The 21,011-nt window shown below is 39.4% G+C and overlaps 1 protein-coding gene across 2 annotated transcripts; it reads left to right on the plus strand.

The window, feature by feature from the left end:
• Positions 1-946: 946 nt before the first annotated feature.
• Positions 947-19,941, plus strand: LOC108924997 (zinc finger RNA-binding protein-like). Of its 2 annotated transcripts, XM_029252898.1 has the most exons (20): positions 947-1,013; positions 1,173-1,257; positions 3,039-3,321; positions 3,996-4,140; positions 4,391-4,612; positions 4,995-5,233; positions 5,646-5,846; positions 6,288-6,609; positions 7,037-7,236; positions 7,424-7,543; positions 8,206-8,351; positions 9,724-9,889; positions 10,383-10,585; positions 11,377-11,527; positions 11,694-11,835; positions 16,113-16,210; positions 16,981-17,076; positions 17,737-17,848; positions 17,932-18,029; positions 18,584-19,941. In XM_029252898.1, exons 1-20 carry the CDS (start codon positions 977-979, stop codon positions 18,764-18,766), a joined length of 3,249 nt encoding a protein of 1,082 aa, XP_029108731.1. In that variant the 5' UTR covers positions 947-976; the 3' UTR covers positions 18,767-19,941. The 2 variants fall into 2 exon arrangements, with proteins under 2 accessions (XP_029108731.1, XP_029108732.1); XM_029252899.1 differs by lacking the exons at positions 16,113-16,210; positions 17,737-17,848; positions 17,932-18,029; positions 18,584-19,941.
• Positions 19,942-21,011: the final 1,070 nt, after the last annotated feature.

Genomic DNA, 21,011 nt, shown 5'->3' on the forward strand with positions numbered 1-21,011 from the left:
CGATACATGTCTGACCAATAACATTAATTGCTTTATGAAATTTTCACACAATACATAGATTAAATTTGAAGATGCACACACACACACACACACTGGCTGGAGCCGCTCATCCCGAGCTGAGTTGCGGTAGGCCGGAGCCTAACCCGGTAATGCAGGGCATAAGGGACACACGTAGGACAGGTCGCCCGTCTGTCACAAGGCAACCCAAGTGGGACTTGAACCCCAGACCCACCAGAGAGCAGGACCAGGCCAAACCCGCTATGCCACCGCACCCCTTTTGAAGATACACTCAGAATTAAAATTGAGTTTATTACTGTGTACCTTAATAGCTGTCAAAGAGACATAAAAAGTAAGATAAAACTTTGAAACTTAAAGCAAAATGTTAAAGTGAACATACTAAGCCACCAAATACACTATTTAATGAGAACTCCAGTATTTCGTATAGGCCTGTGGCACGTGAAACAAACTAACTGTACTTAAGAATCACACATCTGTATCCATCTGTCTTCTTTCCTGCTAATGTAATGCACGAATTCTATTTTCTATGAGATGTACGTCACACGTCACTTTGGAGAAAAGCGTCTGCTAAATGAATAAATGTAAATGTAACTAACTGTAATGTACACATGATTATCATATATTACATATATTAGGGTTTGCCGTTTGCTATGTCCAATGAGATTTTTTAAAACCCTACTCTTGGGAATGCTTATAAATCTGAGAATAACCGTATTATCTATTTGCAGTTAAATAACATCGGTGATATCAAAGAATTAATATGCCAGCGATGCGAAGTCCTAGGTGTTAATGCACGCTCCGCTCTCGTTTCAATAACTTTGCGTCCTTGAAAAAAAACTACAAATCCCATTTTCGCTTTCGCATGTGCGCATGTGCATTGGCAGCCATTTCCTGGTGTGACCTTCTAATATAAATAGGAAGGGTGAGGAGTCAGAGTTCGTCAGAGAACAGGAACCCAATGATTCCCATATGCCCAGTAGTCTCCTTCACCTATGGTGAGGAAAATTGAAATAAAACAAAAGTTATTGTGCTTGACTGAGGGGTGAAACAGCGCGAATGACAGCTCATGGGTTCAATCCGAGGGTGGCGGGGTCGGGTGTGTTTACTGCGGCGTTTTCGCTCGAGCCTCATGACATGTCTCTGTCTCTCCGCAGTGCCCAGCCGGCTAGGTGAAGATGCCAAAATGGCCACCGGCAACTACTTTGGTTTTACCCACGGTGGTGCCGCCGCCCAGTACAGGTAGGTGTGAGTGAGCATGGGGCGTCTTAGGGGCTGCTTGGTCAGTTGGTGCGGACGCTGAGGCTGAGCGGAGGGCAGCTCACTGCGGCTAGTTGTTGTTCGGGGGTGGTCGCGGGAGGGGGGGGTGTTGGGGGATACAGTACGGAGGGGGAGGGGGGCATCTCAACGAGTTGTGCCGTTACGCAGTGACGTCCTTCTGACCGCTTAAACCGCTGCGCTGCGACGAAACCAAAAAACCAGTCGCTTCAGATTTTTTTCCCTCTCTACCCAAATTAAATTTAAACGGTTTATTCCTTTTTAAACCCGTTAACACAACGCTCGAACCGTCGCGATGTCTGCGGCAGAGATTACTGTTGCGCAGTGCTTTTCTTTTTTTTTTTTTTTTTTTTTTTTTTAAAACCTGCATCCACAGACTATTGAGACTAATCATATGCTCCTTAGTTACACTGGTTTTCGAGGCAGTTGTTGAACTGGTCGAGCAGAGAGAACGTCACCTGTGTGCTTTAATCCTTTTTAAGAAGGGACCACTAGGTCTCTACACGTTGTTATTATTCATATTGTTACTAGATGTCATTTAGCTGACACCTTTTTTCCAGAGCTGCTTATCCTCATGTTACCCTTTGAAACAGCTAGGTGCTTTTACTTTTCAATTGGTAATTATCCTTCTTCTCAAGGGTGCTACAGCAGGAATGGGAGCCCAAGGTCATGTTCAGATTGCAGGGGAATGTGTATAACCACAATACCGCCTGCTGCTGTGTTTATGGGGGATCCAGTTTCAGTCCTCCTAGCCTTGATTGAGTTTTCCTTGTGTTTTTGGATACATGATTGCCAATATCATATGTGCTAATTTTAATTGTAATTGAGATTTGTCTTACGGTATTTTTTTTGTAATCTCAATGCAATGGGGGATCATTTGAAATGAAATGTTTGCTGTCCTGTCATATCTTCCAGTTTGCTATTTGATATACTTTTTTTGAACCACAGGTGTGTTTCTGTCAATTAAGCAGCTTGTTAGAGCTGCCTGTCACTGGGTAGAAGACAATCTGCTCTGAGATCCTTTACGTTCTTTGACAGGAGCTTGGCATGGTGTGTCAGTACAGAAACTCAATTCAATTGGAGAACTGTTTCAATTATCAGGGAAATGTGACAGCTTAACTGTTTTTTCAATCTCAGAATATCTCTGTAGTGTCGCATTATGCACATAATCCAAAACTAATGGCCTGCTAGGCCTGAGTACCTATTGGGTGAGGCTTGTCACTTATACTGTGCTGTCAACTATCCTTTCTAAAAGTCAAATTGGAAAGGACTGCTGGAAAGAAAATTGGTCCTTCCCACGTATGTTAATGATTCTTTGAAACACCACTTACAAACACATTGTGATTTGCTTTTCTTGTACAAAACTGGCATTTTTCACTGGGAGTTTATCCTTAGGGACAGTAAAGGAAAAAGCTTAACAAGCTTTAAGTACAACTTAGTATTTTAGTCATAGATGTACTTCTAGTCTTTTGAGAATACTGCTTATTTCTTAAATGTACTTCCACAAAAAAATGTTTGAATATATGTCGGTACAGATGTGAAGATGTTCATTGTGGGCAGCTGAAATGAAACCCTTACATGTCTGTCACATAGTTTTAATTTACATTTGCTATAAATGTAATGTTCATTGTTGGCTTTCAAAAATGGTCTTGCATATATTAACATCTCTTTTTGATCTCTAGCAGTGTCAAACAGACGTCTTTGTTTACCATATCCATGTTTTCTCCCCCCCATCCTATACGCAGTCAGCAGCCAGCTGCGGGGTTAGCCTACACCCACCCCACCACAGTAGCCAGCTACACTGTACACCAGGCACCGGTGGCCGCTCACACTGTGGCTGCAGCCTATGCCCCCACGGCCGCCACAGTAGGCGTGGCCCGTCCTGCTCCAGTGGCCGTGGCGGCGGCAGCCACAGCGGCTGCCTATGCAGGGTACCAGCCTGCCCATGCGGCAACAGACTATGGCTATGCACAAAGGCAGCAAGAGGCACCTCCCCCACCTCCTCCCGTCACATCCCAGAACTACCAGGTATACTGTTACCATTGAAAGAGGTTGACTGGCAGATACCTCTTTTCATTGTGTGCAGTTTTTTGTATTCCATACTTCACCTTAGTTTTCCCTCTCCTCTATTAGAAATGAAAATGCATTTGTGAGGTCTTTTCCTGAAGTATTAGAAATATTTAGATGACTTGGGTGTTTTGCACTGGAGTGAATAATGCAGGAAGTCACTCTTAAGTTGGAAATTTCAGTGGTACTGTTTAGTAAACCGACACTGTTTGCTGACAGTGACCCTGTTTACAAAACTGACATTTATTTCAGTGCTGTTTGGAATGACCTCAAAGGAGGTATATAAATCGAGTAAATAAAAACCACAATTTATATCTTTCGTCTGACTAGAATTTCCCATATTTATTTATAGGGGCATAGCTTTACTTTACTTATCACGGTAATTGACCTAGCTTGATTTGTTTCTCCTTTTGTGATGCCTAATCACATCATGCACTAACAGACTTGTGATTACCTCTGGATATAGACCTGACTTAATATCTGAGAGGTAATTCTTATTTCATTAGCTGTTTTCTGCTGTGATCCTGGTTGATGGCAACTTTGTTAAATCACATGTTTTTTCCTTTTTTTTTTCCTATCATATGTAACTGCAATGCTAATTCCTGCTCCATGGCTGTCCTCTCTGTCATTTGTAGGACTCCTATTCATATGTGCGCTCCACAGCACCAGCTGTAACTTATGACGGTAAACAGTACTACCAGCAGCCGACGGCTACTGCAGCTGTAGTTGCAGCTGCTGCACAGCCACAACCTGCTGTGGCAGAATCCTACTATCAGACAGGTGCACCGAACCCATTCTATCTAATCTGTGTGAAAACAAATATAACCATTTCGGAGATTAAGCTATGTTGTATAAAATAATCCTACTTTGGTAGAAGTGCTCATGTAGAATTTTTTTTTTTTGTCCTCTTACTTGTATAACTGATACGTGTAAAGTGCAGTGAATTAATTTCATAATTTTCCTGAGACAAATATTTACCACAGTCTGTATTAAATATATATGAGATTTCCTTTGCACTCCTGTTTTGTAGCACCCAAAACCGGATACAGCCAGGGGGCTACACAGTACACACAGACGCAACAGACCCGACAGGTGACTGCCATAAAGCCGGCTGCACCCAGCCCTGCTACCTCCACCTTCTCTATCTACCCAGTGTCCTCTACAGTGCAGCCAGTGGCAGCGGCAGCAGCCAGCGTGGTACCATCCTACTCCCAGAGCCCCACTTACAGCACTACTGCTGTCACATATTCTGGTAAGTGCCTCTGAAGTTCAAGGTAAAGACACGTAGCAGAACAGGTCTTAAGTGTCAATGTTGAGACATCTGTCCTAGTTCAGTTAACATTTGTAATTATAATTGAAGTGCTGTATTCTCCCATTGCAGATGTAAAGTATCAGACTAGTGATTTTTAACTGTGTAGTGCAGCAGAAGGCACTAGAAGTATTCTTGTTTTCATGTTTGAGTTTAAAATCAGCTGACCCCAGAATTTGTAAAATTCTAATCTGGCCATTGTGTTACACACTCAGTGTACAGCTTTTTGTTTTTAGGCTTCTACTGTTCTTTCTTTTTCTCCCCCCCCTCCCAAATAGTGGATGTTTTCCTTGAAAAATTGATGAGCTCCTGTACATATTTGCAGGTACATCGTACTCTGGATATGAGGCGGCGGTCTATTCTGCTGCCTCTTCCTATTACCAGCAGCAACAGCAACAACAGAAGCAGGCAGTTGCAGCTGTGGCAGCCACAGCTGCTTGGACTGGCAGCACTTTCACCAAGAAGCCTCCCTTCCAGAACAAGCAGTTGAAGCCCAAACAGCCTCCCAAACCCCCACAGATCCATTACTGTGATGTGTGTAAAATCAGTTGTGCTGGACCTCAGGTTTGTATCTGCTTGTTTGTGCACTGCGATTTCCATGGCAATGATGGGAGTCAGTGAGGTCTTTCAAGCAGATTACTTAGTGTGTCTGTAAATTGCTGTCCATCAATGATTTACAGGGTAGTCACATTAAATAATGGTTAAAATTAGTAATCAACTTAAATCTTGCTAGTTTGAAATCCCTAGAAAGGGGTCTCTAGAATAAAGTTTGCTTGGTGTGAGGTGATTCATTTGTATGTTCTTGCTAAACAAACGAGTAGAATTGTAAGCTGCTTTCGATGAAAATGCTAAACACAAAAATGTCAATTGTGGCATTAGCAGTACAATGAAATCAGAGCCTTCCATTTATTTATGGACATTTCATCCATTGCAGATGTCTTTGTCCTTATCAGATGCCCTTATTTCTTCTCTGCAGACCTACAAAGAGCATTTGGAAGGTCAGAAACACAAAAAAAAGGAGGCTGCTTTGAAAGTGTCACAGAACAGCATCAGTGGTAGTGGAAGTGGTGGCCCAGCCCGAGGGACTCAGAACCAGCTGCGTTGCGAACTTTGCGATGTCTCCTGCACTGGTGCAGATGCATATGCTGCGCACATTCGTGGGGCCAAACACCAGAAGGTGACAGTCTTATCAAGGATGTTATGCAAATTATGAGCTAAACTGTGCCAACAAACTCAATCCACCTTTTATTTATTTGATTATCCTAATTTTGTCATTAATCTCTGCATTTGGGCAACAGTTTAGAAAGCATCATGGGCAGAGGGGAGCTGTGTGGAAGTATGGATTTTTATTTTATTTTGAGAAGTGCTGCATTTTTGCAGTGTCAGCTGGTGTTTGTGTTAGGTTGTCATTTTGAATACGAAGGGAATCCCATCATAATATGAGCCTCCTATTCTTGGCACTGTTGTAAACAGTAGCCTCAGACTTCTCTCAGCCACTGTGGGGCAAAACTCAGATCATTGTGTTTACAGGACTCAGATGATTGCCTTTACCAACATAGCTGCTTTGGGGGATGTGGGGGTTCAGGGAATTAGCTTTTACTATGTGCCCCGTTGTTAGGTGGTGAAGCTGCACACGAAGCTTGGAAAACCCATTCCTTCCACTGAGCCCAGCGTGGTGACCCAGACATCACTGGCCACAACAGCAGCGCCCAGCAAACCTCCAAATTCTGGCATCAACACTGTGACTAACAGCAGCGCTGCTTCTAGCAGTGGCAACAGTATAAGTCTAACAGCTCCAAATTCCTCATACTTGAAACCTATCAACATAGTTGGCAGTACTGGGATGCTGTCTGGGCTGGCAAAGACACCTGCCCCTGTGTCCACACCTGCCAACACCCCTACTGTCAAAAAGGTCAACACACCCAAAATTAACTTTGTTGGTAAGAGCCTGTTAAGAACATGGTTTGTTAGAAGGGACAGCAATACTAATAAATCTTCAAATGCATTTACAAGACTAATTCAGTGTCCCTTGTGTGTATATATAACAAATATGGGTTATAGCTGATGCTTTTGATTTCTTCTAGTAAATGAAATCCATAGAAATTGATAATGCACTGTGAAGTACAATGTTAGATTTGGTTAGCCCGATTATGATCTAGAAAGGAAAAATGTCATATTGTAAATGCTCTGATGGACTAGTGTCCTAAGCTGTACCATGTTTCTTGCCTTATGTGTCAGGGATAGGCTACTGCAGCTACAGCCCTGCACTGGCCAAGGGCTTACTAACAAAGATGTCTTGGCTAACTGCAAAGTTTCCCTAGACCATCTACAATTGTCTTATTGATTATGACTCTGCTTACAATTTAGGGGGCAACAAGGTGCAAATCACAGTCCCCAAGCTAGATGACAGCAAGAATGAGACAGTGAAGACTACTCCGTCTGCAGCAGCATCAGCTCCAACACAGGAGGCCAAGCCAGAGAGCATGGCAGAAACCCTGTCTGCACAGTCCACCTTAGTTGCACTGCAGAGTGATGTCCAGCCTGTAGGTCATGACTATGTGGAAGAGGTACCACTTCAGTTACTATTGTGACAATTACCAGTTTTTTAGTGACCAGTAGTACAAATAATTCTTTATTAATTCTGCAGATTGTACCAGGTGTGAATGATGATTTTGTCACTCTTTAATAGTGGTTCATCAGTATTATTCTAGTACATCAAACTTAGGCCCGGGAACGTGCACCTTTGTATTCCAGGTGCGCAATGACGAGGGGAAAGTTATCCGCTTCCATTGCAAACTCTGTGAATGCAGTTTCAATGATCCAAATGCAAAAGAGATGCATCTGAAGGGAAGGAGGCATCGTTTGCAGTATAAGGTTAGTGGACACCAGTTGGACATTTCTAATCATTGATGAAATGTACTGTTAAACTTTTCTGCCACCTTCTACAAGTTATGTGTACATTGATAAAAACTAAAGTCCATATTGCAGTGGGAACCCATTTTAAACAAATTTTTACATTTATTAATTTAGCAGATAATTTTCTCCAATGTGACAGATTTCCATGAACAAAAGAAAAAGTGCCTTATACTGTTAGACAGAGATTTGAATGCAGACATGATTTCTGACCAGTCAATTTGTCTCATACCACTGTATAAACCAGTAAACTAGTATAAAAGGTAATGTCAACCTGATTAAACTCTCTGATATTGAATGTGGTGGTAGTTTTAATCCTCTCAACTTCATGTACAAGAGATAAGGTGGTAGTTATTTATAACTGGGGAAACCCTAGGGGTCGTCTTTGTTTTTTGATCACAGCAAAATGCTTATTATGACAGTATAAATAACATCTAATCACACATCTACTTTTAACTGTTTCAGCATTAAGTATTCTTGTGATATCTCACTTGGTTTTTAATATTTAGAAGTCTGCCACTCTGTTTAGACATTTATTCTTTTGACAAGTATTTTCACGTAATTTCATGTGCTGATATTATGGAAATATAGTTAACAGCAGAAAAATACATTTAAATTACCAGAAAAAAGTGAACCCAGATCTCCAAGTAGAAGTGAAACCCAGCATTCGGGCACGGAAGATCCAAGAGGAGAAGATGAGGAAGCAGATGCAGAAGGAAGAGTACTGGAGACGGCGGGAGGAGGAAGAGCGCTGGAGGATGGAAATGAGGTGAGGAGGAGAGTAGGTTTAACAGGTAATCAGATTCTTGATCAGGAAGCCCATATTGAGTTTCTTTCTATATATTAAATTACAGCGCAGATAGTCATGATTTCTTAGACTGTGTCCGCAGTAGCTTTTTTTTTGGGTCACCTGTTAAAATTAGATGTCAATGTCTTCAGTCATTACCCAGATTTTAACTTTTTTTGGAATTTTTTGTCCAGTAACAATATTTAGAGCTTTCCATTTTTTTCTAAAACACTGGTGGTGACAAACTTATGAGCTAAATGCAAATTTTTTTTTTTTTTTTTTTTTTTTTTTTTTAATTTGTTCTGCATTTATTCTTCTCTTTAAAGTGTCTGCTTTGTCTACCATAGGTCATAGTTTGTTTTGGACTACTGTTGTGCATGATTTAGCATTTATAAAAAGTGGATGTAGTGATATAGTTTTGAAAATACTAGTTTTTATGATCAGAAAGAGTTGTGCTTATTTTAGAGTAGAGAATGAGCAGTGTGTATTGGTAGAGCATTGTTTCTTTTGTGATGTGTTGCACTGTGTGGGCAGAACAGTGGCACAACGAGTAGTGCTGCTCTCTCACAGCACCTGGGTGGTGCGAGAGGATGTAGGTTTGATCCTTGCTCTGTCTGTGTGGAGTTTTCATGTTCTCCCCCTGTCTGTGTGGGTTTCCTCTAGGTACTCTGAGTGAGTTTCCTTCCACAGTCCAAAGATATGCTGTTTTGTTTCACCCATAGTGTGTGAGTGTGTTCCACTGATATATGGATGAGTGACCCAGTGTAAGTAGCGTATCTAGCCGTGTAAGTCACCTTGGTGAATAAGGTGTGTAGGCTGATAACACTACATAGAGTTCATTGGAAGTTGCTTAAGAGAAAAGCATCTGGTAAATAAAAAAAAAAAAAAAATGCACTGCAGTCTGATTCCTATGGAAATTTTTATATATTTTGTCAAATAGCTTGTTTCTTCAGGTGGGTATACATTGTCTCAGATGTTTAAAAAAAAAAAAAAAAAAAAAAAATGAAATGGAAAGTAGAAGACTGAAGTGGTTTGGAGTTGGGTTTCATTTTATGGAATGCAGTGTTTGCCTTACTACAGAATATAGCGAATAGGGATTAAGTATTATGGAATTTAGCACTCTTTAAACTGTTACTCTAATCCAGAGGGACTTGCATGGTTGTGATGAAAGTACAGGATTACAGTGGCAGATACCATCTCATCCAGACATGGTGCTTTGTTGGAAAAGGCAAAAAACAAATGATGTGCTGTTATATTTGTAAAAATGTGTGGGTCTAACTACAGTTCATTCTTACAAAATAAAGGTTTATTGTAAATAGAGAAGTTGAGGCTTGCCAAATATCTGATTGTCCAGGAGGTATGAAGAGGACATGTACTGGAGGCGCATGGAGGAGGAGCAGCACCACTGGGAGGAGCGTCGCAGAATTCCAGATGGGAGCTACCCCCAAGGCCCTCCAGGGCCCCCTGGCTTGCTGGGAGTCAGACCTGGACTACCAATCCCGCAACCACAGGGGCCAGTTGTAAGTTCTCCACTTTTCCAGTGGAAAGTTGGCCTGTTTTTTTTTTTTTTTTAACTGCTGGCAGCATTTAGTCCTTGTTTCAAGTCACAATACTCATCTTGCTGCTGTTATTGTCATTAATATTGACAGTTTTCTCAAGCTACATAATGTTAAGTTACATTGATTTATAAAGCAGAATTGGTTTTATTGGCATTTACTGGTTCAAGGATATTGCAACAGGAGCAGGGATTCCAACATGGATCCTAGAATCCAAGGTAGCAGCCGTATCTACTACACTACCTGTTCCCCCATACACTTAAGTGATGTCTTAAATTGGTAAAGATTCATTTCCTGTCTTATAAACAGTGAATATGTGAAAGCTTAAGCTATGTTGTAAATAATAAAACATGACTATATAAGCTTTTTTTCAAGGTTTGCTGTTCTATCACTTTTACACTGCATTTCAGCCAGTTTTCTGCCTTTCTGGTTTGTTCATGCAAAGTTTGTGTTGCAGCCCCCCCGACGGCCAGACTCCTCGGATGATCGCTATGTTATGACCAAGCATGCCACCATCTACCCAGTGGAGGATGAGCTCCAGTCAATTCAGAAGATTGTGTCCATCACAGAGCGGGCGCTCAAGCTTGTGTCTGACATAATCACAGACCAGGAGAAAAGCAAGGATGACGACAAGGACAAAAACGATGTCCAGAGAGACAGGTGAGTCACCACATGGATAACATTCTTGTTAGTCAAACCACCTCTTCTCACTGTTGATATGTTTTTAGTGCCTCCTTGTGATGCTGCTGCTGTTTGAATGTCAACATTTCTCACAGATGCAGTTACCTTTTTAATGGCAATTTAAAAATAAAAAAAAAAAAACTGCGTGTAATTGTTTTGCTGGAGTGGATATTAAAACTTTCATGACAGAACACATCTTTTAGTATTCTGTGGATATACTCTCAGTGCACTGAATAGTTCTTTAGTGAGAATAGTGGTTTATGAACACCTCAACCCTTTGTTTTCTTGTCCATTACCTGTTGTTGCAGCAACAACAGTATGTCAGTGTTTTCTAACGTCACAGCTTATTAACCTTTGTCAGCTGAACAACTCTTCTGGAAAGACTTTGAGTTACCAAAATAATGGACACTTCAAAATTAATGGAAAAGTGATCCAGAAGGAATTGATTTATGGATCATGCTGAAAACTACTTGGAGAATATAGAAAAGGAAATGAAATGCAGTACTCCAAATTTACTTTGATAACCATGCTCAAGCATGACCTTTTAGATAACTGAAATTGTCTACCACCCTCTGAAATCAGTTCAACATTGCCTAAGTGAGCGTATAGTTCAAAATAATGCAGTTTTGGTTTGACCATATTAACCTGTCTCTGAAGTCATCCTCAAGGGTAAATTTTTTTTCTCCTCCCCTCCCTCCTCCACACCCGAACTCGAGACTACTAAGGTAAAATGTCTGGGTCAAGCAGCAGCTTCTTTTTTCCTCTCTCAGGGCTCTGAAGGGTGTGATGAGAGTAGGGGTTTTGGCCAAAGGCTTGTTGCTTCGTGGAGACAAGAGCGTCAGCTTGGTTCTTCTCTGCTCCGAAAAGCCGACCAAGAGTCTCTTAAACTCCATTGCAGAGCATCTCCCCAAGCAGCTCATGGTAAATGCTTTGTTCAGGGACACCTGCCTGACTCCATTAACATCTTGGATACCTTCCTGGCTGCACTGTCCCTCAGAACTTGTGTTGATGGTCAACTTATGTACTGTTCTATGCTTGATTAAATGTGGCCGCCATTGTCCATATTTTGAAACCTTTTTTTCTAAAGCTGGTAACACCAGAGAAATACGACGTGAAGGCTTCTGTCCAGGATGCTGCCATCATCCTCACGTCCTGTGCTGAGCCCAAGATGGAAGTGACCATCACGCTGACATCACCCATCATGCGTGAGGAGAACACAAGGGATGGAGGTTGGAAATAATGTCGCTCTTTTGTTTTTGGGCCTCCCTGTGATATTAACTTAATGTTTATTTTAATATCCTGATGAGCTCATTTGCTGGCACAGCAGACAGTAATAACTTAGTAGTCATGTCTAATTTCCCCCTGTGAAAATATGATTAAATACCAGTAGTTATGTTTTCAGCATTTTCCTTGATGCACTTACCATTTAATTGGTAAATGCTTTGAAACTTCTTGAATGTAAAGGTTATCTTAAGTTCTGAAATGTATATCAATATGTTCAAAAAGTTTAATATGTGACGTATGATTTATGGTCTCTGCATGAGATTCTTTAATCAATGTGTTATCAATTTTGAAGGCAAATTGTCTAAGGAAAGTTGCGTGATCAGACTCTGGCATGGGGAAAGTCATCTCAACTGACTTTTTTTGGTCAGTGTTGTATAATGACTAATTGCTGTAGAGAGCAAATTAACCAAGAGCTTTTGGTTGATATCTGCCACGCAAATGGAAATGATATTCACAAATGCCCCATTCCTACTTTCACCTGTGTAGCATTTTGGCACAGTGGTAAGGTGTCCATGTTTACTGTTCCTTATGTGCCAGCAGTGATGCTCTGGGAGTTTTATTTTCTGTAACACTTGCCAATGCTCTTAAAGCTTTACAAAAACAATCAAACCAGCATGATCAGTGTTTGCATTGTGTAATTCTAGTTAGGTCCCCAGGTAAGATTCACCTTTGTTTCCTGTGACCAGTTTTTAATTTTACTCATGCTCAGCTGAAGGGCAACTTAGCGGGTCCCTGTTTTCTGCAAAAAATAATAATCCAGCACCTCTTCAGGGCTTTGGTTATTACTGCTGCATAAAAGTCTACAATGCTACTTGTTGGCATGAGAGGACTCTAACCCTGTAGGGAACAGCTGAAATACACCTTACGTCATGATTTATTTTCCCCACAGGAAACAAATCTTTGTCTGGTGAGAGACCGTTTTGTGGTCCCTTGTGCAGAGATGAACGTGCTCCCCTGAGTGAATATTTGTGCTCTCCCAGTCTGAGCCTCAAACAATGTATTTAATAGCTCTTCCAGTTGGTGCAGAAATGCACAGTGGGCATCAGTAGAAAAAGTCATGAAAAGCCCTATGTGAAACTAATAGTGGAGCATTAAATACATTGCTCCAAACTTTCAAGGTTAAATAAACATCAAAGTAGTACATCAGATTTTTTTGTGAAAATTGGTATTTTAATGTAGTTAAGGGCTCTTGTGGACATTACTTTTATAGGTGTTTTTAGATATGATTAATTGCATTGTTGCCATTTTTGTGCCTTCCGTTAAGACATTAACTTTATCTGCACATTGGATGTAATATGGATGTCACATTAAAGCTCATATCATGAAATGAAATATTTTGTAGGCTTGTCTGAATTGAATTTAATTTGGTTATACAGTCATAAGTCACTGCTATCAGTGTATTATCATTTGGAGTATATGTACACATCAAGTGGACTTTAATGGCACCCATATTGCCTGTATTGTGTACAGTTAATCTATCATTTGGTCTTAAGGGAACCATGAGTTGGCACATTGTAAATGATCATATCTGTAATTTAAGTTGGAATTTAAAGTGTAGATTTAGCATTGCCCTTGACAAGAAAAAAAAAAAAAAACATTTCTCTGCATAGTATTAAACTTAGCTTGGATAGACTTCATTCTTCCATCTATAATCAAGATTTGTCAGCTTTTCAATCCATAGTTTTCCTTAGTCTGTTACATCAATCAATCATATCACTTGGTTACCTTCACCAGATGAGAGCCTACATATTTGTTTTTTTTTAATGGAGCTTGATAGACAAATAGCATTTTACAGCTAAAGGTCTTATTATTGTTGACTCGTGTACTAATTTTTTAGTGTATAGTTAATTCAGCCAAAACCTTGTGATATTTATTTGCTAATATACAATTTAAATTTGTAATTTAGAAAACTTTTTTTTGTTTTATGAATTTACTCTTTTTTTCAATGAATGCATTGACACAGGCTTCCCTTTTATAATGAAGGCTGCTTTTGTGAGACTTCGGACTTGTACCCTAAAAGTCACATAAGACTTTCAAATCACGTTCAAAATGCCTTTTTAGAAATGTAAAATGTAAGAACAAATTTCAGTCCGAAATACGAGTGTTAGAAGCATTGACCACCACAGAAGGCAAGCAGTCTCTCCCCCACGTAGGGTGTGGCTACTCATGTAAATCTCAGATGTCAGCTGTGTGTGCCAGTCTATTGCAGGGCAGCAATACAGTCATTTACTCACACATACACAGTTTAGGAGGCAATTTAAAGTCAATTCACCTGAAACTCATGTCTTCGGGCCCTGGTAGGAAATTGAGTCCTTAGATGAAACTCATGAGAACGTGGGGAAATTATGCAAACTCTGCACAGATGGACAAACTTCATTAATCATGGTTGAAACTGCCCAAGGCTACAGCAACATAACATGCAACAATGTAGTGGCAAAAAAGACAGCTGGATTTGAACCCTCGACCCAGGAGCTGTGCGACACATAAGAACAGAAAGAAAATTAAAAAATAGAAAAGGGGAGCATGCAAATGTGTTAAGTGATTTTTGAGTACATGGGTCTTAAGACTGAATTTAAAGGTGTTTGGAGTACTTCTGATATTCTGAACTTGGCTTTGTTAGATTTTCTCAGTTTAAAAGATAATGGAATTTTGCATATTTGGTGGTGGGGGGGGGGGATTCAAACCTTTATTTTTATGGAAATTATTCTTGTGAACAGATTTTCAGGAACAAATTGTCTCCATTTTGTGAGGGAAGCCTGTAATTAAGTTCTGTAAACCCGCACAAAGTTTTTGTTCATGTGAAGTCAGACTAATCCTTCCAAATCTCTGATCAGTGTTAAGTGACAAATGTAGGACCTTAAATTTAAAAAAAAAAAAAAAAAAAAAAAACTCAAAACTCCCAGATATTGCTCATTTTAACTTTGTCTTCCATTAATCCTGCTTGAGTCTACTAAGTTGCCTAAAATATTAGGTATTGGGTTGACAGAAGGACTTATGGATTGAAGAGTGGACAGTTTGGTAATTTTGTATAGATGGAAGAAGGCAAAATGAACAAGCAGATTGAAGCAAAAAAGTAACCTGATTTATTATACACAAAGTCTGAACTGTGGGCAATTTCACAGCTTCAGTGTCATCTTACCGGTTGGGTATCCTTGGGGGAGTATCCGTAAGCTTGAAGGAGGAAGGCTTTGTGAACGGAATCTTGGGTTGAACCTGGGTTTACAGACATCCCTGCTGAATGACTGTGGGGGAGTTTTAGGGACCTTATGACAAAAGGTATGCATGCAGTGATGTCCTAACCATTGCTGGGAGCTTGTCCTCTTCTTTCCAGCAAGAACCGCTGTTTCCGTAGCCTTCTCGAATCCAGTCCAAAGCCTTCTTAACGTCATCTTCAACAACTTGTCTCCCATCAGAGGCTGCTTTCACAGCTTCGGAAGGATTTTTGACCAAGGTTTTCCCCAAACACTTTGCCACACCTGCCATGCAGTGCTAAGGGGTCAAACAGTTTTGCCATCTTGTCTGTTTTTTAAATTACCACATTCATGATTATGACTTCTGGAACTTAATCAGACTATGTGAAACAACTTTACTTTACATTTTCGCATTAGAACAATCTTTTTAAAGCTTAACCAAGCTTGGTTTGATTGTACTAAAAGCCTTGATTTTTAACCATAGTTTAAGTATTGTAGTGTAAGTACTGTTTTGTCTGTTGGCTATTATACATCCATTCATGCATTTAAGCCATATTGTTTCCCAAATAACAGTTCCCTGTTATTTGGTTAAAACATTTTTTCGTCCAGATGAATTTTCAGTATGTAAAGCATTATGTAGACTAAAAGTGTAGTTTTTAACACCCTGTAAGAGTAGACCTGAGCCTTGTCTCCTTGCCTAATTTTACATTTGAAATCTACTTTATAGGCCCTGTTAAATTAAGGTCTGTTTTATTGACAGTACCATCAGAATTTGGTGTTTTAGGATTTGCTTAATTATATATGGTTGGAGCTTTTTTCATAATGCTAAAGAATTCTTTGATATTGCCCAATAGATTACTAAGGAAACATTGGTATGTGTGGCATTGTGGTTTTTTTTTTTTTTTTTTTTTTTTTTTTTTTTTTTTTTCTTTTCTTTTTTCTTTTTCTTTCCTCCTCCCTGAGAACACAGCTTGCCGACCTGGTCAAACACCCATTCCTCACCACCCTTTGACAATTCGATCCATTTTTAGATGTAACCTCGGGTTTGGTGAAAGACCCAGCGGACGTCTTGGACAGGCAAAAATGCCTTGACGCTCTGGCTGCTCTACGCCACGCTAAGTGGTTCCAGGTTCGGAACATCATTTTACTTTCTTATTGTAGCCTTATGAGACATTTTTATTCCTTTTGATTTTATTTGTATAAATGTTTTATTTTAAATAAATTGTTGTTTTTTAAATCAAGGATGCCTACAGTAATTTTCATTTTCTAGAAAAAAGTGATCAGTAACAAGATTTTTGTTTTCAGTTGCCTTCTGCATATTGTGCTGCTTATATCAATGCGGCAAGGCATCCTTGTATTAAGTATCTACAATCCTTTTTTTAATCTCATAACCTACAGTATTAGTTTAAAACCTCACTCCATAAGGCTGCAGAGTAACTTGACATACATGTCATCTATGAGCTTTCATGTTGAGCTTTTGTACTTTTTGTGATCTATTTTTAAAGAGGGACTGTGGGAGAAGGAACATCTGATTAGTTTACTTGTGTGGCATCACAGTAAAGTAAAGCAGATTTCCTTGCCTTCGCTCCCTGTGCTTTATTTCCGAGCTTATGTAATTCCAAGTACTTGTTTGTGAGCTATTTAAAAAATTTGAGGTCAAGGTTTATAAGGTGATGAGGACATCCTCTTCATACATCTTGCAAACTTTGAACTCTTACTAACTGTGAGGTAAAATACTGCTGTGAATGGCAGCTGACCGTGAGACTATGTAAACTAAACCAATTACAAGCTTCCATTGTGAACAGTAGTGTTGCACCTCTTTGAAAGCCCATTCCTGAAAATGAGCTTGCCATCTTGTTGTCACCTCTCTTGACTAAACTTGACCTCATTGCACTCAAGGCTAGAGCAAACGGACTTCAATCCTGTGTGATTATTATTCGCATTCTGCGCGATCTGTGTCAACGTGTTCCTACCTGGTCTGCTTTTCCTAGCTGGGTGAGTAGGTGCTGCAGTAACAGTTTATCCTGGTCCTAGTTTATTATCATCATGACGTTTGAGCCTAGAACACTAATCTAGCCTTTGGTTAACAGTTTGATAAACCTTACATTGAGCTCAGTTTGCAATGCATAGAGCTTATGTATTGTACAAGATGAGGTTCTCCATGCATATTGTGTGTTGAAACTAAACTTAACTAACCCTCTGCCTTTAAAGATTTAGATTGATTTTATTTTTTTTTTTTATTTTTAAACAGCATTGGTGTTTGGAAGAGAGAGAATTTTCCATGTGTCAAAATAGACTGGGATTCAATACTTAATGTATAAAATTTTAGGTCATGTCAGAAGCCCTACAAACATGGATTTTATTGATTTGAGTATCTTTAGGCTTGCTTTGTATGCAGGAACATAGATTTTAATGACATTTATTAATCAGTGTCATTGAGTGGCCTAATAAATTTTTTTCAGTGTAAACTGTTTTTGCACCATAATTTTATTGAAAAACAGTGGTTTTTCTGTTTTCAGAATGAATGCCCTGATATGCTACTACTGTATTTTAGTCTTGGCTTGAAATTCTCTTTGGGCTGCATTTTCTTGCTGTTGGCAAGCTGATCAGCTAGTGTTTTGAAAATTAGCTGACCTGATCTCCTCTTCTCTGAAGGCTATGGAACTCCTTGTTGAGAAGGCCATAAGTAGTGCTTCTGGGCCCTTGAGCCCTGGAGATGCACTGAGGAGAGTCTTTGAATGTATTTCTTCCGGAATCCTGCTGTCAGGTAGGGCTGCAGTATTGAGTACCTTGTTGATAAAATTAGCTTGGTGAAGAATGTTTTAATGTTTGTAGGGTCTCTCTATACAGGTGGTCCAGGGTTGATGGACCCATGTGAGAAGAACCCCACAGACACCCTGAGCACAATGACAGAGCAGCAAAGGGAAGACATTACATCCAGTGCACAGGTATTATGGCCTGCCACAGAAAGATGGCAGAGCTTTCAGTTGCACCAATGACCATTTAGTTGCTCCCCAAATATTTTACTTTTTTATTCCTTTGTCTCTGTTTAGTTGTAGCAAGTTAACCAGTTAAGTAAAACACTCATTCTAGTTTGGGAAGGGGTAAAATCAGGCACATTGCCATAAATGTGTGTTTAGAGACTCCCTTTCCATACTTTCAGCAGTGTAATACCTTTGCTTGATTCATCTTGCAGTACTGTAGGTAATCTCACCTGCTCAATGGAACATTGGCCAATTTTTGTCCTTCCTTTAACCTCAGGTTCCCAACAATCAGACTCTTAGTAACTGACAAACCCACTGCAACATTGTACAAATGTGCCCCTGGTTTACTTCCCTGACTTTTTGCAAGGAATAGTTTCCCCCTTATGAGTCTCTTGGAGTGCTTTTTAAGTTCATTGAGCCTGCTGCCTAAAGTTTAAAATTTAGTAACTGTTCTTCAGATTTAAATTCCTTTGTTCAGATTTCTAAATTTTTTAATTCCCCCCCCCCCCCCCCCAAAGTTTGCACTGAGGCTGCTGGCATTCCGCCAGATCCATAAGGTCTTGGGCATGGACCCCCTTCCACAGATGAACCAGCGCTTCAACATCCGTAACAACCGCAAGAGACGACGAGACAACAGTGATGGCGTGGACAGCTTTGAAGGGGAGGGAAAGAAGGACAAAAAGGACTACGACAGCTACTAGCCATTCCCACACCACCAACTCAATTAAACACACTAATATAAAGCAGTGTATACATACCCTTTTTTTGTTTTTACTTTTTATATATTTCAGTTTTGTGATTTCCTTAGTGTAGCTGGTCCTGTAATCATCAAAAGTGGTCCTGTTGGACTTTTATTAAACTGGGTAATGCCAAACTCATACATGTAGCTGTGCTGTATTGTATTGCTTGGCTGCAGAATGTTCTGACAGTTGGGTCTATCCTGTGTTCATCTAAGCTAAAGTGGATTCTGAAGTATAAATACTCATGATGGTAGTATCCCATGCTCTGCAACACAGATTTTTTTTTTATTTTATTTTTTCCGAGGGGCATTCCTACATGTAAAAACAAAATAGTATTGTGAATTTATTCTGAGCATCTGCTCAGGACAAGTACAACTTAGGTGCTTACAAGCATATCTTGCTTTTAAACAAATTTCCAGGGTTGAAAGTTTAGTCTAGCCAAAACAAAGCACATAGTTTAGGCTCATAGATTGTTTTCGAAGTGCTGTAATATGGATTTATTTTAATAACACAATGCAAACTATGGCTAATGTCTTGTGCTAAAGCTGGACTCAAGTGTTTGATAGTTCAAGCTCATGCCAGATTGTCATGCTTCTGCAAATTTTTGTCATGTTGTATTAAATTCCTGAATGGTCACTGATTTCTGAAGTTTGTGTTAATGTTTATTCAGTAATTTATGTATCCTTTAAATCATTTGTGATTTAAAAAATATCCTGCATGTCCTTGCCCTCTTCATTTGCTGCTTTTAAAATTTGTATTTTATTAACGGGTTAATTCACAAGACATGCATAGCTTTTGGCCTTATTTTAAATGCTCTCTCGTATCTAAATCTGAAGTAATTGTGAGCTTGTGGCAGTTGCATGCCACCTTAATGTGTAATTGCAATTTTTTTTTTTTTGGTGATCCATTCTCCTTTGCCTGTCTGTCAGTGTGAAAGTGTACTAATGAATTACCATACAATTAAAAACTAACAAAAACTTTTTTGGTGCATGCACCTGGAGTGAACTGTATAATTATTTGCACATCAGCATTTATGCATTGTATATGTTGCTTTAGAATATTTGTGGTTAACAATGGTGGATATGCATTTATTTTTTTAAATGTGGTGAATGTTCCTGCTTTACCAATACTTTAAGATAATGGAGAAACTACTGCTTTGATGCACTAATAAAAACAACCTCTTAGGTTATATTACTATGGCCTAGTAGTGAAATGGCTATAATTATTTGCTGCTTATGCAAAAAGACCAAACTTGATTCATGGGACTGGCATCTTCCATAGTAGGGTTTTGTTTTTATTTCAGGTTTGAGTGAAACAACCTGCTATATATATGGCATTGCTTCAAAAAAAATTCACCTTATCTGAGTGCATGTCACACGGCAGAATTTCTCAACTGCAGTACTGTAAGGCTGAGTCCAAGTGACCCATCAGTTGGTGTACTTTTATTGAACTGCCTGTGAGATGAGTACAGTGAAACAGCCTTACCTCAGTTCTCCAAAACCAAATGGTTTTCATGATAGAGCATGCATGTCCAGCTCAACTAGGTAATTTGCACATTTACAGGATTTCAGGCTGTTCAAATTGTAAAGAATCATTAAATTAGGTGAAAGTGGGGTTGGCTGAACCCTTTACCAATTTTTCTTTTTTTGCAGTTACTACCCGTTTGTCAACCCAGACACACTGCTCTTGGAATGAATTTAAGAACTGACCTTAGACTGAAAGACAATTACATGAACAAGGCATTATGATGAATTTCTTCATAGAAAAGTTTTGTAGTATACCGCAAGTTAAATGATAATTATACAGAACCTTTGTCAATTTAAGCAAGCACAGTGCATCTCTGTGGAGGCAGCATTCATACTCTTTTTCCCTTCAGTTCACAATGTAACTTAAGCTGTATTTCCAATGTGGAAACTGATTATTTTGCAGTATTTGTTAGTAACAATTTAACCGGCAACTACTTTTTAAACTTTAAGTATTGTCAATTCAATGAGCTTTTCTTACAAATCAGCACTATACAAGCACATATAATAATAATATATATTAAAGAATTTGCCATAACAAAATGAAGTGTAAAATCAATATATGAACCTATATAACAAATAATGGTTTGACAATTTTGGTGACAACTCCTCTCCAAAGAGACTTACACTGTTAAGTTACCTACAACTATTTTCTATACAGCTGGTTAATTTTACTGGAGCAA

Source organism: Scleropages formosus, chromosome 6 (assembly GCF_900964775.1).
Source record: "Scleropages formosus chromosome 6, fSclFor1.1, whole genome shotgun sequence".
NCBI classification, from domain to species: Eukaryota; Metazoa; Chordata; class Actinopteri; order Osteoglossiformes; family Osteoglossidae; genus Scleropages; species Scleropages formosus.

Coding starts and splice junctions, on each gene's coding strand:
- LOC108924997 (XM_029252898.1), top strand. CDS start 977: ATGATTCCCATATGCCCAGTAGTCTCCTTCACCTATG. Junction 4,141..4,390: donor AGAATCCTACTATCAGACAG/GTGCACCGAACC, acceptor CCTGTTTTGTAG/CACCCAAAACCGGATACAGC. Junction 6,610..7,036: donor ACCCAAAATTAACTTTGTTG/GTAAGAGCCTGT, acceptor CTTACAATTTAG/GGGGCAACAAGGTGCAAATC.